At 36.3% G+C, this 18,877-nt stretch overlaps 2 protein-coding genes across 11 annotated transcripts in view; both read left to right on the top strand.

Annotated features, from left to right (window-relative positions):
* Positions 1 to 1,613: 1,613 nt before the first annotated feature.
* On the top strand, positions 1,614 to 8,832 carry tlx1 (T cell leukemia homeobox 1). Of its 2 annotated transcripts, none has more exons than XM_067386358.1 (4): positions 1,614 to 2,439; positions 3,391 to 3,592; positions 4,584 to 8,537; positions 8,698 to 8,832. In XM_067386358.1, the coding sequence occupies exons 1-3, from the start codon at positions 1,971 to 1,973 to the stop codon at positions 4,792 to 4,794; spliced, it is 882 nt and encodes a 293-aa protein (XP_067242459.1). In that variant the 5' UTR covers positions 1,614 to 1,970; the 3' UTR covers positions 4,795 to 8,537; positions 8,698 to 8,832. The 2 variants fall into 2 exon arrangements, with proteins under 2 accessions (XP_067242459.1, XP_067242458.1); XM_067386357.1 differs by having other exon boundaries at positions 3,355 to 3,592.
* A 1,756-nt stretch (positions 8,833 to 10,588) lies between these two features.
* smap1 (small ArfGAP 1) overlaps positions 10,589 to 18,877 on the top strand; it is a 141,111-nt gene continuing 132,822 nt past the window's right edge. For 7 of the 9 annotated variants that reach the window (XM_067386347.1, XM_067386346.1, XM_067386351.1 and 4 more), the window contains exon 1: positions 10,589 to 10,894. In XM_067386347.1, the coding sequence (XP_067242448.1) occupies positions 10,777 to 10,894 (118 nt within the window). In that variant the 5' untranslated portion in view covers positions 10,589 to 10,776. The remainder of the gene's footprint in view (positions 10,895 to 18,877) is intronic. The other 2 variants (XM_067386354.1, XM_067386352.1) reach the window with 1 other exon arrangement.

Below are 18,877 nucleotides of genomic sequence, written 5' to 3'. Positions count from 1 at the left end.
TGTCAGCAGCAGGGCTGTACGCTCTCGACTGCGCTCAGAGATGCAGCTGATGGAAGTGGCGCCAGTGAGCGCCGATGGATCAGATGTCAAGCATTACACAGGTAGACTGATGCGCCACAGACAGTTTGAGCGTGCTGGTAAATCGGTAATAAACTAGGGTTCACGTGATGTTGGAGGTCAAAGGAAGTCAAAATAAAAGGTTGGGTTCTTATTATATTAAAATATCTATATATCAAAACTTATATCAGTAGCTAACTATGAAAGAGAACGTTGACAAGCTAAGCAAAGGAGGACATTTTGGTGTGGCGGGAAAAACCTCAACAAACTGCACACGAAAATGTACTGACAGAAATTCCTTTAAAATGTAATTTCTAAATTATTTTAAAATACAATTTATAATATCTGATAAGTCAAAGAAATAATCGACACTTACGGTTTTGTATACGTAAGTGTATCTAATGTAAATCATTTCGGTTCCAATCACATTAATTTGCATCAGAAGAATGAAATGTATAGTCGCGCAATAAATGACACATTTCAAGTGGACCTTGGTGGGTTGGTAATATAATCACATAAACGGATCGTCCCAAATGAATCCTGCCCTGAACATTCTAGTGACTATCTTTTTCGTTTAAAATGTTGGGGAAATCAATCGTTTACCAGTTGCAGTGCACATTAATGATGTATTTTTAAGCACCAGCACACTTAAAAGCTATAATTAAGTCTATATCACTGAAACAAAAAAATGTCAATTTTAGCGAAAAAATACACCATTGTACTTTATTAAAATTTTATGTTGGTCATTTGGCCAGCATTAATCTGAGCATCAAATATTAATAAATGCATCTTACGTTAAATAATCACCACCTCCTTTCCAGAAGGAATCGATAACCCGAAAGTGCTTGCTTTCATTCTAATATTGCATATTTATTGTGTTATTGTCTGATTTAGAAAGATTAATGCATACACAATAAAATGAATAATTAAAAAGAAGTTAGCACACGAACTCACTGCAATGGATCAATGCATCTTGTCAAATGAATGTGGATTGTAAATAAATTCTGTCGCGACTAACAACTTTTAAAATAAATAATTAGGTAGTGTTAAAAAAAAAAAATTTAATCCAGAATTTCATTCATATTTCTCCATCTTTTTGCAACCTGAATAATCATCCATTTTGATGAATAAGACAATTGAGTATGATTGCTTTATTCAGATTTAATGTCACAATGAAACGTAATATCGTTGGCAGTATGCTTTTAAATATAGCCTATAGTGTGATTGATCTGTCTCTAAAATACTGACAAACAACTGTAATTCATTTGAAATTTAAGAGTTCATGATCGCGAAATATTGATCTGTTGTATAACAAGAGTGAAAGGGACTCCTCCTCCTCTTCGCATGAATTATATTATATATTATATATATATATATATTTAATATAGGCTATATATAATATAATATAAGTATATAATATATATATATATATATATATATATATATATATATATATATATATATATATATATATATATATATATATATAACTGCATGGCCAAGATAATGTAATGTAATTGTGTGTGTGGTGTTCTGAAAAATCGTCTGTGTTTTGGTTTAATAAATCTTCCCTTTTGAGTTGTCCTGTGCTGAATTGGGAATTCCAGTGAGTTTCATTGAACGTCGTGGATTCTTTAGCCAATTGGGTCTCTCACCCCAGAATTGGAGGCTTAATTTTACCCAGCCTCTTTGGCATTTTGATTGATGTTCCCGTGGCTCCATCCGGCATATCTATAAGGGTAAAGGGAGGCAGTAAAAAAGACAATCGTCTGTAGTTCAGTCTTTCTCACACATGCACTCAACGCAATTAGATAACGACAACTCTGGACTAAACTGCGTTTTAGTTGCTGTATGATAACTGGGGTGACGTGGAGGATCCTGTAGGCTCGCAGGAGCGCGCGCCTCTCCACACCATGGATCATATGGGAGCGCATCTCCACCATACGCACGCAGACACCATCAGTTTTGGGATCGATCAGATTCTTAACAATGCAGACCAGGGGAGCTGCATGATATCCAACCCCAGAATGCAGGACCTGGACTACGGTTTGGGCTGCATAGTCAGCACAGCCTACAATACCATGACTGGCAACTACAGCGTCAATAACTCGGCTGGATACAATGGAAACTCGTGTAGCGTTGGTTCCCTCAACGGCTCGTACAACATGAACTTGGGCACGAATGTTAATGGGAATTGCCTTAATTCTTCGGGAGTGATCCGGGTTCCAGCGCACCGGCCGCTGAGCAGCGTTCACTCGTCCATTCCCACCAACGCTTCCACGGTGCCAAGTATGGGAAGCATGGGCACCATCAACAATCTCACGGGATTAACGTTTCCGTGGATGGAGAGTAACAGGAGATATACCAAAGACAGATTTACAGGTAATCGAAATCAATCTGAACTGTCAGTGATGTTTATGCTCGATTGGATTTTTTTCGTTGTTAATCACACTGTAAAAATGTTTTCATCATGTAACAAAATCAGTAATTCAATCAGTAATGAAAGCTGGCGAAAAACTACGACTTACTGCAGGCTGTAACTTTCACAACTTTTCCTTAACATTTTCAGAAAATTCACGGATTATAATTTATAATGATTTAATTGTTGAAGTCATTCGTTTAGTTTTGTTTATGACAACGTTATAAAGAACATTTTAGAACGTTCGATTTAAATATGTAGCCTAGGCTATATGAATAAAAAAAATATATATAGGCTTTTAAAATATTTTATATAATAAAAATATTATATAAAATATTCGATAGAAAGTTTAGTAAGCCACCGGTTTCGCGATTTAATAATATAAACAAGCATTTTTGCACATTATCAACCACTGCAATCTGTAAGCCACAGAAAAAAATAGATCGTATAAAGTTTGTGTGTGGATAGTACTTATTGTTTTAGCATTATGCAAAATAATTACATACTGTGAAAGTGAAAATGTGCAGTTGTTTCCTTAATGAGCTATTGATTTGACCCTCTTTGATTCAGGCAAATTAATATTGATTCTGTTAAAATCACTTCGCCTACCATGAGGCACATGTGCCTGACAAAACATTTTTACAGTGTTTTTTTTTATTTATATATATTTAACAAAGGTCGTCATGAGGAGCTGCCAGAAAGATAGGCTATTCCTGTCTGCTTGCTTGGCTGAACTTATTCGATATATTTCGTGTTGCATGTTTTTTAAAAGGGCAAAAGTCGACTTTCAACTCTGGAAGTCACATTTGCTTCTCACTGCTTGGCTCTGGCGTTTTGCTGATTTCTTCCGCTTGCTTTCAATCTGTCTCTCAATATAGTGGCCATCTCACCGTTCACTGTAACACGCCGTATAGGTCACCCGTATCAGAACCGAACCCCTCCGAAGAAGAAGAAGCCCCGAACGTCGTTCACGCGCCTCCAGATCTGTGAGCTGGAGAAACGCTTCCACCGTCAGAAGTATTTGGCGTCAGCTGAGAGGGCCGCCTTAGCGAAAGCACTTAAAATGACTGATGCGCAGGTCAAAACATGGTTCCAGAACAGAAGAACGAAATGGAGGTGAGCTTTTGAGGTTTTACACTCACATGTAATGCATTCTTTTTCGCCTCAGTTGAGTATTTTGTTTTTAAAGCAGCTTACTCCATGAGGTCAGTTAGGTCAGTTCCATAATGCATTCCATAAGTGGTTTGTAAGGCCTGTTAATGCAGTTAACTCAATATATAACCTATATTAAAGCAATCCAATCGATGCATCTGTAAATAATTAATCGGCTCCATTTAATTTTGAATTAGCCACCAGTATTGGTTGTATGTGTCTTTTTTTTTTTTTTTTTTTCTTTGACCATGACAGGTTATATTCTCAAGACTAAATTATGGACTTCTACCAATGCATATATTATATTATGCTCTGTTACTGTAACCAATATTGCTCTAAAGTCTTGTGTTAGGACGTTAATTAACTGCTGAAGCTGGATAATGATGAAGTTCATGTTCTATACCTAAATAAATAAATAAATAATTTTATTAAAACTTATAACATGAAAAATAAATCTTATTGTGATTTGGCTACAAGCGTTCGACACTGACCTCGGAGAACCTGAAATGCAATTTATATTGAATGATATTTATGTATTAGGCCTATTTAAAATATTTATATTTCCTATTAATACATATATCATATACATTCATATACTAAATATACTACATTAAAAAACTGCATTCTGCAAGTTTCCCATGCACGTAATCTGACTGAATGAATGACAAAATAATGTGCTCTTGGGAGCGTTTATGAAACAATAAATAAAAGGGTTCGTTTGACACAATGTAAGGTCTGTCAGAATTCTTTTGGGAAATCCACGTTATGAGGCCTAATTAGCTAATAAGAGAGAGAATTAAAGTCTTATTTGTATTCTTTGTAATTAAGGTTCCATGTTTGTATTCTTTGGTTAAATTTACATTTTAGCCAACTAGGCTACTAACTAAAACGGCTGGAAATCACGACTGGAATCACCGACTAAAAGACTCCTGTTCTGTGATCCAAATCCATACAGGCGGCAGACAGCAGAGGAGAGAGAAGCGGAGCGACAACAAGCGAACCGAATTCTTATGCAACTTCAACAAGAGGCTTTTCAAAAGACTATAAACCAGCCTGTTACTCCGGACCCAATCTGCCTTCACAACAGCTCTCTGTTCGCACTTCAGAACCTCCAGCCCTGGACTGAGAACACGGCGAAAATCAGTAGCGTTCCCAACACTGATTAAGATGGGAGACTTTTATGGACGTGGGATGTACAGAGGAATATCTCAACATCAGATTGTTTTCTTCTTTTTAACGTAAAATTAATCTTTCATTTGTAATATGCAACTTGTAAAAACAGTTAAAATATACTTGCCGCTCTCCGTTGCAGTCGTGCAGAATAATCTTTTTTTAAGGCTAATTGATTTTATCTTTTCGTTTTCAAAATGCAACGGTCAAAATGTAAGCATAAACGCATATATTTCATTTGTACCTTAAAAATTCATTTTATTTTGTACACTTCCAATAGCCTAACGTTTGTGGTAACACTTTAATAACTTTTAGCTATTAATAAGTTTAATAAGTCACAGAATATTACAAATAAAATATTAACAAATAGAAACAAAAGTAGCCTACGAATCTTCGTAAAAACATGGGCTTTTCCCCCAAAAGCATAGTATTAAGTAGACCTATTAAAAATTCGTCACAGAACGAAATGTGTTCTACATTAAATAAATCTCAAGGACACCTGCAGGACAACCTCAAAATTACAAGTAAACTTAATAGTTTATCAAATTATCTTACAATTAAAGCTACATTATCACTACATACTTTATTACTAAAATATGATGACATAAATAAATTGGCCATATTTACCATTTAGCTCATTGGTATCTTAGCACATCAAACTCGCGCAGTGCATTACTGTCACAATTATGACTGCACACCAGGGTACTTTGGGAGAAAAAACACTGCTTGATTGGTGAATCTAAAGCGAAACGCTTCCTCTCTGTTGTGGCATGAAAATAAGCATCGTTATAGGCTAACCTTGTCACGGCCTCGCTGAAAGGAATGAAGACCGTCCCCAAGTTTACCCCGAGAAGCTTGCACCTCTTTACCCACAATCGAGTGAAAACGAAAGAGTCGTGTGTGTTCACGGACCTCCTTGCCATGACGATGTTTACACTCACAGACCTAAAAGTTTCGCCGCGACTCCCTCTTTGGCTAAGTTGTAGGCCTATGTAAAAGTAGGCTTAAAATACCGTCAAAATTAAAGTTAATATTAGGTGTCTAATTACTTTGAATAGGCCTAATTTAAACATCTAATTAGGTCTACATTAATATGAGGTGAACAGACTTTTGCGCGTAAAACATGTTCTCGTGTTGTAAAGACAACGAACTTTAGTAAATTCATACACTCTTAAAAATGTTTCTTTATTGGCATGGTTCCATGAGCAACCTTCAACATTCATATACATTAACATTGGTTCTTTATTGTTAAAAAGGGGTTTTAAATGTTCTTTACACTAAGAAAAAATGGTTCTTTTTAAGAATTTTGAACTCAGAGGTTCTTTGGTGGAAGGTTCTATAGCATCACTTTATAGAACCTTTATTAGAGTAGCCTACTTGGAGGAATGAAAATATAAGGCCAAACAAGCTTAATTAACTATTTGAATAAACTGTATTTAAACCAACTGTAATCAACTAATGAACATAATGTTATGAACAAAGTTATTATAAAGTGTTACCAATTTATTTTTCAGATATCTTTTTTTTTCATAATCGTAATGTAGGCTACGCTTACATAGAGGGATTGCATTTTTGCACGTTTGTTAATTGAAACTTTCAACAAATTCGTGGATTAAACATAGGCCAACAGGAAAAATGGGCCTATGATTTTACATAAAAATCATTCTTTATGCTTGTGATAAACGAGACTGTCATTTTTTTTTTACCGTGAAGACGGACGCGTGATAGCTAATTAAAGCACTTGTTAGGGCTATATGTTGTTGCTACTTTCCAGAAAGTTTATTCGTTGTCAAATATGTACTTCTTTTAACGTTTGTATTACATTTTAAGTTTTTCGTTTTCTGGATAGTTTGTCTTTACTGACTTAAATGTTCTCGGGAACCTTCAGACACTTTGTCCAAATATGCTATTCCACAGATACAAATGAAAGAACGAAATATCGAAATATCAGTGTTCAGTAACATCTGTACACCTACAACTCTACATTTTTTGTTTGAATTTTAACTTTACACATTCAACAGTTTATCAAAGCAGATCAACGTGGTAGCACTGTTATGCTTATTCGTTTATATTGAAATATAAACTTGTGATTACAAGATTTTTATTTGTCCTTTTATTTTCTTCGAAGATGGCGTGACCTATATAAAATATATTTTATTATAGCTTGATATGAACGATTAAATATCTATGGTCATGTCTCAGCCTGGGTCATTCTGACTGTTCGATTTGTTTAGTGCTTTTTGTTGAGTAACCATAGCAACACCTCGCAGGTTTCGTCATTGTGGATAGAGAGATGAATCTCCACTCAAAGTGAATGACAGATTTGGCTGAATGATAAATGCATGTCTTGGAGAGTAGAGAGTGCATATGTGTGTTTGTGATATTAACTATGTGCAGATGTGATGGTGTTCCTGAAACTAACCAGAAGCTTATCCAATACGTTTCATCATCTCTTCCGAAATCGTATAATGTGTTGCTTAAAACGTTCCAGAGATGGGAGACATTTAGCGCAGAAAAGACTATACGGTAACATACTGTAAAATATCTCATTCATACAACTTGATTGGCTGGAAATAATGGCATGAGATGAGAGTTTAACTTTATGAAGGCCTAATTTAACATCCTAAAGATGGTATGTCTATATCCTTAATAATGATATTGATTTTCCATGATAGTTGCTTTGTATATAGCTTATACGGCTAGCTCAATTTATTGGCAGCATTTCCCACATTATTTTCATTTCGGGGATACAATTTCATTGCATTTTTTGGACCTGTTGCTACTTAAAAGAATGCTATATAGCCTATAGGCCTATTCTCACATATACAATGGCTATGCTAACTCAATATAAAATGGTAAATATTTTGAAATGTATTAGAACCAACTGCTGTAGCATGTAACCTAACTATAGTGCACTTTGGACAGTTCACAATTGTTTCATGTTATTATGAACTTTTAGACACACGTATTATTTTCATATTGTAATTTAGACGTTATAATGTCTGAGATAGCTAATTGATAATATACAAATTACAATTAGCCTATAGGCTAGGCAAGAAAAGTGATTATTTTTATTAGGCCTATTTTTATATAGGAACATGAAATAGTTTATGTACATTTCAAAACTGTATTGCAGATCTGATTCAAAGTGTGATGCAGTAGCCTACGATTTTGTTTTGTTTTATTACAATGCAGTTAAAGGGATAGTTCACTCAAAAATTAAAATTGTATCCCTTTAAGAAAATCCACGTAACATTACATAATATAATTTTACTTTATACAATTTATAAAATGTCCATTTATGTTTGTATTTATGCATTCAGACCATGAAAACTTTGACATAAAAGCTATGACTCGTATACCATCACAAAAAGTAATTTTGTACTTTCTGAGTATGTTCTGTAACAGCATATTTTGGCACTTCATTTCACACCTTCACGGGAATCGTAGTATTATTTCGTAATATCGCTTTGGGGAAAAAGCAGATGCATAGCCATAACTGCGCTTCTTTAGCGCCGCCGCAACCATCTCGAGTGTATTTTGTGTCCCTCAATGATGACGCACGCTACGTCATTTTCCGTCGTCAAAACATCCTTCAGTTGTGTAATTTTCTGCAGCGACAAGCGAAAAGTTCACAACAGATTCACATTTTCACACAAAATGTCTCTTTCACGTGTTTGCTGTTCGACAGCTAGAGGTTTTGTAAAGAGAGCATTGTTTTCAGAGACGACTTATCCTGGTGAGTGTTTATTGGGATGCTTCCAACATGCGTCGTTTTGTACTTGTCACATTAATCTGTATAATTTCTCAACCTCCTTTATACTGATTACTGAGAATCGTGTTCGAGTCTTGCGAACAGCTACAGATTTGTTGAAATATTTGGCTGCTGTCCCCTACAGCATGTCATAGCAGGACAGCAGGATATGCATCTGGTGGTGTGACCAAAGATAAAGAACCTTTAAAGAAAGCGAAGACGCCCCAAGGACGCTTTGACATGGACGAAAATGAGACCAAATCTAAAGACGTCCTTACAAGTAAGAACACACGTCACCTCTGTTCTACCATTATATATTTTATATAAATTACATAAAAGACAGAAGGATATAGGAACTATACTGTATTTCCAAAAGTCACATATGTCTATTACGGATGTTTTAAATCAAATGACATGTATTTTAAGTGTATACAATTAATTATGACACAAATGTTTTTTTTTTTTTTTTTTTTCTTAATTTGTTTAATTTCTCCTTTTAACAGGATTTCCAGATGATGTGAATCCAGAAACTAAGGAGAAAGGTGGTCCCAGAGGCCCTGAACCTACACGATATGGTGACTGGGAAAGGAAGGGTCGTTGTATTGATTTTTAGATTGGCCTGTTAAAATATTCAAATTTATTTATTTTACCATTTGAGTCATTTGACTGTAATTACTAAATCTGTATACAGATATACATAATTATGTATGTCCCCTGATTGTATGGGTCTGCTATGTAGAATGTATAGTATGTGTGCAAAAGTAGTAACTACAGATCTGTTTAGTCTTTAATTGGCATTGAAATGAGAAGAATCTGCCTTTATTTGTAATATATATAATATTCTTTTTGAAAGGGGGTAATAGTGTCTGAAAGGTGAAAGGTTTCTTAGAAGAATAAACATATTCAACCAAAAAATGTAAAATTCTTTTGTCACATTTCAAATGTTCATAGAAAGTTTTGTCACAATGTGTTTGGTATCATGTAATTAGTTTTATTTAATAAAAAAGAATGCATAAAGTTACTACCACAATAGTTTCCCTATGTATCTGCACATGAATTGTTATGGTTAAGCTGTACCATATCAGCCTTTAAGCAGAGAGGGGTTAAAACATTATCAGGACACAACAGCGAGGCTGGGAGAGATAGCCTGATCAGCGTTTAAATTAACACAAATAACTGCAAAGACTACAAAACTGATCAGTGGTAGTTTGGCTGATATATTGCAGGGGATAATTCTAGAAGGCACATTCAGCAAATATTATACTTTGCTGTTTTGATGTCCCATGTGTTTTTATTAAAAGAGAGATGCATATACTAGACTTTTGTTGACAGGCCTATAGATAAACTATCATCTAACAGCATGAAAAATAGCTATTTTGTTTTAGCATATTGAAAGCCTGTACTCCCCTTAAAATAGGGATTTTGGCCTGTACCATATTAAAGATCTTGTTAAATTGTATTTACATATTAAAACCATACAATTTTGACAATATTTTTCAATCTATTTTTTATTTGATACATATTTTCTAGATAAATTTGATGTTTATTTATAGTTTGTTGTTAAAAATTGGCATGGTTTACGAATTTAGTGTTATTGTTTAACTTGTAATAATTGTATTACTTTTTTAAAGTTTCTCTCAGGGTTTAAAATGTAGACATGCTTTCGCAAACAGGTTTGCAAGCCTTTAATGTCACCCAGTTTAGTTTACTTCGGCAAAAGCATTTATATAGTCTATTTATCAGGTTTTAAACAAATGACAACATTCTACGTTACCTTAGCTGTGATTTGAACATAATCATAACACCACATTTGGCGTCAAACCGGCTACCCTACCTTCAACACACATACGTCAGCAATGACGCAAAAGTCAAAGTGGCCTCAACATTTGGATTTCACAAAGCATAGGTCTGACTTTTAAAATTATATAAAAACAATATATATCACTTAAATTTGATTAAACCGTCTCCCGGTTTCCCATTCACTATATTTTAAATCCATTTTAATAATTTTCACTTCGTCTCCGTTTCCGCTTCCGGTCAGTTCCTCCAATCGGCCATATTCCGCCGCTCAGTCTCAACCCAGTCGCCGCTCCGTTGCCGTGAGCCCATCATAGTTTCATTTCACAGGGGATGGTCTTCCATTTATAACGATCCAACTGAACAGAGTGAATCGGGGGAAAGACCGGTGATTTTATCCAGAGACGCTGACAGAAAACGGGCCAAAATGACGACGCGATCGGAGAGGGAAAAGGCTCAGAAACTGAACGAGCAGCATCAGGCCATTCTGTCCAAAATGCTGAGAGAGGATGATAACAAATACTGCGCCGACTGCGAAGCCAAAGGTGAGATTATCTAAAAATCAGTTCACTATTCTTTAAAACTCGCGTTTGGTGTTTTGATCACCTGTACGCGGCAGGAGTGTCGCTGAACAGCCCGTTCAGGTTTCTCATGCTTCACGGTCCTGAGTCACCCGGAGGAAAAAAGCCATATCTGTGTGTCAAAACCTACTGAGCTGCCTGTTTTGACAGCGTATTACATTTGAATTGAATGATACCCAGGCCCTGTGTAGGTTGACAGCTCAGTGGGCTTATATCCGGCGAATCACTATTCAGCCATGCGTCCTTGACCAAAACCATTACTAATGCATGAATGGAAAACCAGTCTGGAGTTGAACTAATCATCAGGTCTGATACTGTCAGCCTGACGTTTCATTGTCAGGTGGTGCTATATTGGAGAGATTAACCTATATATGTGTACCGGCTTGGATGATGATGATACAGATGAACACTGTTCCAAATATCCACCTGTTTCAAAATGGTTCACCTTAGTACAGTGCATACTACCCTATTGTGTGTCCACAGGGACTGTCCAGCCAAAAGTGATACTTTACCATTAAGCAAAAGTGAAAGCAGTTTTAGTTCCTTGTCCTATCAATGTCTTTTCTTCAGATTGTAACCAGGTGACTAACCATAACAGCTGTTCAAGTGGGTGATCTGTTTTAGTTTAGTACTGTTCACCTAAAATAGTCACATATCGGTACATTTTCTTGGTGCTCACGGGGAAGGTTATTTTGTTTTAGTAATATAAAGTCACCATGAATGCAAAATGGATAATTTAATTTTTTTTGGAATATTGCAGTATTTATTATAAATTATTTATCCGTCCAGATATCATTATTATATATATATTTTTTTAAATTCATGTGCCCTTGTAATCTTTAATCGAAATAACTTTTACAATAACCTCAAAAATCAAATAAATTTTTAGATGGACAAAATCAAGTTTTGCCTTTATATTTTCCTCGTTCGACAAGTCATTGCACTCTGATATATGTCACAATAGGGAAGAAAAGACTATCGCAACTTCCGTTTAATGTTAACTTTAATGTGTGAAGTATGTTGAAGATGGAAATTATGATCAGATTTGAAATGCAATGATTTTCTAATTTCCTATTATAATTTTGCTTTCTTAATATATATTCTAAATGCGTGTTATAGATCTTACTGTGAACAATTAACCCGTGCATATGTTTCATTATTTTAAAATGTTTTGACCTCATAATGTTTAATCATAATGTCATAACTAGATATTCCAGTGAAAATGACAAATGTTAGGCTACTCTGATCATTTATTTCTCTTAAACCCGCTCCTATAATGCCCACATCTCAAAATCCAATCAACAACCTACATAGAACCAGGTCTCGCACTACATTTTTTATTTCTTTTTCAATAATGCAAAATGATCTGTTGCTGTTTCCTTTTCATCATGACTTGAATACATCGTTGTTATAATAAATGTTGTCACAAAGTTGCAAGCAGGTCCTTTACTGTCACTTTGGTGTAGCTGTGTGCAGTTGTATTTGTAACATTGAGAACAAAATGCATTCTCATTTCCTCTCAGTTGCATGGTACATGTTTTTTTGTAAACATTTTTAATTGTAGAAAGTGCATCCTGGGTGGAATGTGAAGTAAAGGTGCTCTTTGGTCTAGGTTTCATCATAGTCCATCAACAAAACACTGGATGATAACGATGTTTTCCATCTTTTCCATTTCCGTCATCTTGTTTTTTATAAACCTTCATCTGCCTTCCCATCAAGGTCCATTATCTCCAGAGCATGTGAGAATATTTAGGCAGGAGGCAGTCTTCGGCTCTGCGGTGATGTCGCAGGCCAGCAGCTTCTCAAGCTCCCCTCTCAGCTTTCGTCTTAACCAGACCAGTTTCATCCACTCTGAGCTCTCCGGTGTCTTAAGTGCAGCCACACCTCACTGCTCATATTGCCTGGCCTCTTTCTGCCTCTCTTTTACTCTCTTACACAATGCTAGCGTTAATGGGTGGAGTTTTGCAGCTTCATTAGCTTATGAATGACAGCCTACAGGGAAGTCAACATGAAATCAAAAACTACCACCTTACTCAAAAATGAAAATTCTTCCATCATTTACTCACCCTCATGTCTTTTCAAACCTGTATGACTTTCTTTCTTCCATGGAACATAAAAGAAGGTATTTTGAAGAACGTAGACCACTGACTTCCATTGTATGGACAAAAACCATTGAAGCGTCCTACATGACATACTATGCATTAATAACTACTTACACTACAATCTATTATATGATTTTAAACGGTGGCGTAACTTTGTTTTAAAAAGTGGGTGGGACAGGAGGAATGTGTGTGTTTTGGTGTATTGTAATTGTATTATTTCAATAATAAATGCACACTTTATTGAAATAGACCTCCATTTTTAATATGGTAGTTTCATCCTTATATCTAGTGCACTACTATATTGTTAGTCTCGAGATTATTTACATTAGGTGTGGTTCCATGTATTTATTGACTAATGTTAGATTGTCCTGATGGACTAGCGGTAAAATTTCCGTTCGGCGTGCCAGAGATTCTGGGTTCTAATCAAGAGCAGGGACACGTTTATGTGCATTTTGTTTTGTGATTTCACTTGAACGAATAGAGAGTCTCCGCAACAGCGTAGATTGAAGCGCTTGTCCGTGTGAAGACTGCGCACTGTGCAGGAGCGTCAAGAGAACACTGTTGCGTCACTTATAGCGGCAATGAGCAACATGGTTTCAAAACATTATTTAACGCAAACGAAAGAATTGCTAATCAACTAAGGAGGTTTCTTTTGTATAAGATACATCCGTACCGCAAGATGTTTCAAAAAGTGGTGGGGATAATATCGACCCTGGCAAAAGGTGGTGGGGACATGTCCCATCCGCAAATTACGCCTGTGATTTTATAGTTATTTTGTCATCCAGTATCAGAGTCTGATGGCCCCTCCCCCTCTGGTATGAACGAAAAGCTGTGACATTTAGTGTACAACATTCCACACTGGGTTATTTAAACTGCACTTATTCTTTTTGTAATTTTCTCACCATTCATTCTACAAAATGGTATCGAATAGTGCATAAGTATGTGTATTATATCTTTAATACACTTTCTTGGTTTTATTGTGCGAGATTTATCTGCGAACATGTTTCCTGGTGATAAATGTAGTTTTTGTAAATTTTTCTTCAAAATTTAGTAACTTGCTCTGCCTCCGAATTCACTTTTTTTTGTTTGGCTAACATCATCTAGGATGTGCAGGCTATTGAAATTTGCATTGATATGTGGAATGCCCTCTTTTCAACACATATTTAACTGCTAAGTGGTAAAATCAACTCCCAAGTCATTTTTTGACTTCATTCAGAAATATAGCGCATTATGGAATTATGGACCACTTGACATGCCAACTTAAAGGTGCAGTAAGTGATTTCTGGGAAACGCTGTTGAAAGTAGAGCACCACGACACACTTGTAGCCAATCAGCAGTAGCGGTCGTGTACACTCATGATGGGGGAGGAGGGTTATGATCACGCAAAAGCTTTAGGACCTGCGTTAATATTAGAAAACTTTCCAGCGCCGATGAGGCCTAAAGGCTGATTTATACTTCTGCCTCTGTCCTACACCAGCGCCTCTGCGCCATAGGCTATGTGTTTGTTTTTAATTATACTTCTGTGTCGTTGACCGCGTCGAACGTTTTTTCATTCCTGTGGAAGTTGAAAATGCTCGCTCTTCTCTGCTTGCTCCGCGCTAGTTTTTTGATCTGAGGGAGGGGTTCTAGCAAACCAATCGCAGCGCTTGCGGTCCGCGTATAATTGATGTGCACCTCTTCGAAAATGTAACAACACGTCAGGCTACGCATGCTACACACAGCCTGCGCCGTAGCTACAGCATACACTCGATAGGGCTGTCGCGGTTAAGGATTTTCCCTTGCAGTATTTTTGAGTGGCTCAATAGCGTGATAAGCGGTTTTACCGCAATATATTCAATAACGGAACTAAATAGAGTGTTGAAACAGGAAGTAACACGAGAATGTCAAAATAAGGGTCTACATAACAGAACATAAACCTGACAGTAAGATCGTAGGGCTATTGTTATATGTATAATAGTTAGTTCCGATCCTTGAATCTGACTAAACGAGAGACTTTCTGCTCATGAGTATAAGCAGAACTTCTCATCTCTGCACCTTCCAGACAGGCTGTCAGTCAGTGCAATTACATTGTTGCACCACAAGGTGATGGCAAGGGACTGTCCTTATCTTTAGTGCAATTCTACGGAGCCTCTGTACAAATTACCATGCTACACATTATGCTATCATTATTAAAGGTGATAAAGAGGATCTTTTTGTCGACTGAAAAACCAAAGACTGTTACTGAGTTTTTGAAATGAGCGCATGCGTAAGAACAACCCCCCCTGCTTTCGTAGGAACGCCTCCCAAAACTTGTGCACGAGTATTGGAACACGAGTGTTTACCACCGGCATTCGCTGTGTCGCGTTAGTGGATTCATTATGTCGGACTCACCGCAGGTAACTCATAATCTGCAGTTGTTACTCCTGTCACCGGACAAAAATATTGCATGCGGCGCCTGTGGAGTGTGGAAAGTTACTGGAGCGCGCAGCCGCGCCGTCTCTCAAAAGGAACGTCATGGCGGTGATTGACAAGCCAGAGGGCCAATCGTTTACGCGATGATCGCGTAAACGATTGGCTGATGTTTTTAAGGCCTTACCTCGTGCACAGATGATGTATATTAATATTATTACTTTCAGTGCGCCAAATAAATAGTCTTTTATCAGTTAAAGACAGTTTCAAGTAATATTGCAAAAATGTATACAACAAAACATCCTCTTTAGCACCTTTAACTTATTTAATATTTAGTACACATGCAATGAAGTGTAAAATGAGAAGGACATGCCTTTAAAAAAATAAAAAAAACATGCAAATATCGCGGCTGTTGCTCTTTTGTACTCTTCATTTTTTGTTCTTCCTTGTCGTTTGTTTGTCATCTTCACTTTATTTTTTGCAGAGCATTATTTTGCTTAGCTTCAGCTATAATAAACAGACATCTACTCTTGCATTGCGTGTTTGTGCATCTTGGGGCAGAGCAATGAAAAGGCTTGTTGGGGTTGATTTCAAATATCAAGTGTTTCTCAGAAATCACTTACTGCACCTTTAAAGGGATAGTTCACCCAAAAATGAATATTCTATCATTATTTATCTACATATTCCACCCCTGTATGACTGTATGACAACAAAAGATATTCTGAACAAACCCAAAGACTTCTGTAGTCGAAACAATCTCTTTAAACTAGTCTTGTGTGGTGAAGTGCAGTCCCCATAGGCTGTTCTTCCTAGTATGTCTGGCTGGAGTAATATTAGAATTATTTTTAAGACATGTGCACATTGCAGCTCTTTTTTCCACATTTGTTTGTGCCATTACAACATTTGACTCCACATGGTTGTAGAAGTGAGAGACTGCCATGAACTTCTGCTTTGTAAAGTAAAGTAGGAGAGGAAATATATGGAGTGCAGTAGATGTGGTGAGTGTGGCCCTGCAGGAGCTGCTGCTGCTTCTAGCCATGGATGTGATTAGATATGACAGAATAGTAGGGATCGGTCAGACATGGCTGGGCACAGTGTGTCCAGAGGCTTTTATTTACTTTGTGCGGTGCTGCTCTCTCGCTGCCTGATGCCACTGTCACCGACATGCAGAACACCGCTGGAGAATGAACCCAACCTGTTTAAGGTCATATTTGCTTTGTTTGTGCAGATTTTGTGTTAGCCTGAATGTCATACACACATGCATTCAGTCTTTGTGTGTTTTTTTTTTTTTTTCTTTTTTTTTTTTTGCATTCACGTGTTTGCTTATTTACACTTAGTGAAAGCAGTTTGCCCCAGCTGCAGAGCGTATAGATACACCCATCTTTGGAGCTTGGGGCACCTGTGAGTCACACACAGAGACTCATGTGACATGCCTGTTGTCTGGTGATAAGAACAGGCTCTATTTTTCGGTAGGTCACCTACATTTGTGCTGTGGGGCGAGGGCTGCTGTCATTGAGGTCATGCATTGTAATCTTTATTGGCTGCTCAGTCTGTTACAAGGTATAAAGGTTTATTTATTTATTTATTTATTTACATTTTTTTAAAATTGGTAGTATGACAATTATTTATAGTAATCACATTTGACGTTTAAAATATTTTTCTTTAGTCTTCACTTTCCATTCACCCTGTTGTTTTTGAGGCCAGTATTGAAATTAAATTGTAATCACAATTATTTAAAAAAAACTGTTGACTTTGTCATGAATGTAGGCATTGCTGCTGATGTGGCCTTAAAATAAATTTTGCATGATAATATTTTATAATACTATTTTAATGAATACATTTCTTCTTATTTTTATTATTATTATAACATGCAATAGTAATAATATTTCAGTCATAAACATTTAAGGCAGTCTGAATGGTTAAACTGAGGACACAGAAAAATATTACCTAAGATTATAATTAACAAATTTATGTAAAAAGGGCATGTCTTTCATAACCTCTGTTCCATTCCAGTGTACAATTAGCCTATAGTATTTATTAATATTTAAAAAAAAAATGAATAGCCTTTATTTTTATATTTTCAGTTTTATTAATTGATTTAATTATTATTATTTTTTTTTAATTTATCTGTTTTAGTTTTAATAATTTAGTAATCAACCTAAACACATTTCATTTCAGATAGTTGCTTAAAGAGTTAGTTCACCCAAAAATGAAAATGTCATTTATTACTCACTCTCATGTCATTCTACAGCCATAAGACCTTCGTTCATCTTCCGAACACAAATTAAGATATTGTTGATGAAATCCGATAGCTCGATGTGAGGCCTCCATTGCCAGAAATGTTAGTTCAGTGGTTCTAACTTAATATTATAAAGTGACAAGAATACTTTTTGTGCGCCAAAAAAACAAAAACAAAAAAAAACACAAAACACTGCTTCAGAGCTTTACGAATTGAATCAGTGAATCTGAGTGCCAAAGTCACGTGATTTCAGCAGTTCAAAAGATTCAGAAGCTCAGAAGCTTTATGAATCTTTATTATTAACCACTGTTAGTTTTGCCCACTTTGCCAGTTGAATCCTGTTTTTTCCCCTACAGTGCATCTTGCTCTGCTTTGCATGCTGGGTGAAAGGCAGGCTCCAATCATTGCATCTTACACCAGTAGTTAAGCCGATGTAGTGGGTGATGTGATTAGTAGGTGTCATGGCATTAGTAGGCATGTTGTATTTTAGCTACCTCACAATTAGTGATCATATTTACTGTTAATTATCATTCAGATGTTATTGTGGTTCGGTACATCAAATCCCACAGATTGTCATAGTCAAATTAGCCAATGGAAAAACAGTTTATACACATTATTATATGTACTTAGCTACAGCCATCAACCAGCAAGCAGTGAGTGTGCTCACACAAGCTTTTTTTTTGTTGAGAAACTCTGTGGGCACAGATTCTGGGAATATCTCTGGGCAGTTCTAGTAATGAGTAATGATCCAGTCATAACTGCAGGCCTCAAGACAGAAGACAGCAGAGAGTACTGAAGTGTGTGTGTGTGTGTGTGTGTCCTTCCTGCTTCAAGTGCTGATAGAGGTGTATGTGTGTGCTGTATTGGTTTTGCATTGTGTCTGGCAACTGGAGAGTGTTGAGAGAGGTGTCTATTTGATAGTCTCCCCATCTTTTACTTCCTCTGCATAATATGCACACGCCACAGACAGGAAATGTGCTCTGGTGCTTCCTCATGTGTGTTCTTTCACACTGTCACTCATAGAGATAAGAACTGCTGAAAGTCTGCGTCAGCATCTTTGTGTGTTTTGGTCATTAGATTCTCCTTTTTATTAAGAGTGAGCGTGTGTTTGAAAAACCTGAGAGGAAAAATATAAGGGCTGTCAATTGAATGTGATTGTGATCAAAAAAAAAAAAAATGCAATAAAAATGCAATTATTCACATGTGAACTTATACATT

This window comes from Chanodichthys erythropterus, chromosome 5 (assembly GCF_024489055.1).
Source record: "Chanodichthys erythropterus isolate Z2021 chromosome 5, ASM2448905v1, whole genome shotgun sequence".
Taxonomy (NCBI): Eukaryota; Metazoa; Chordata; class Actinopteri; order Cypriniformes; family Xenocyprididae; genus Chanodichthys; species Chanodichthys erythropterus.
This window is presented reverse-complemented; position numbering and strand designations above follow the sequence as displayed.

What these genes read in the sequence shown, in the direction of transcription:
- tlx1 (XM_067386357.1), top strand. Translation starts at nt 1,971, where the DNA reads ATGGATCATATGGGAGCGCATCTCCACCATACGCACGCAGACACCATC. An exon ending in TACCAAAGACAGATTTACAG is followed by an intron (nt 2,440 to 3,354) that starts GTAATCGAAATC and finishes CTCTCAATATAG; the next exon opens with TGGCCATCTCACCGTTCACT. An exon ending in AACAGAAGAACGAAATGGAG is followed by an intron (nt 3,593 to 4,583) that starts GTGAGCTTTTGA and finishes AAATCCATACAG; the next exon opens with GCGGCAGACAGCAGAGGAGA.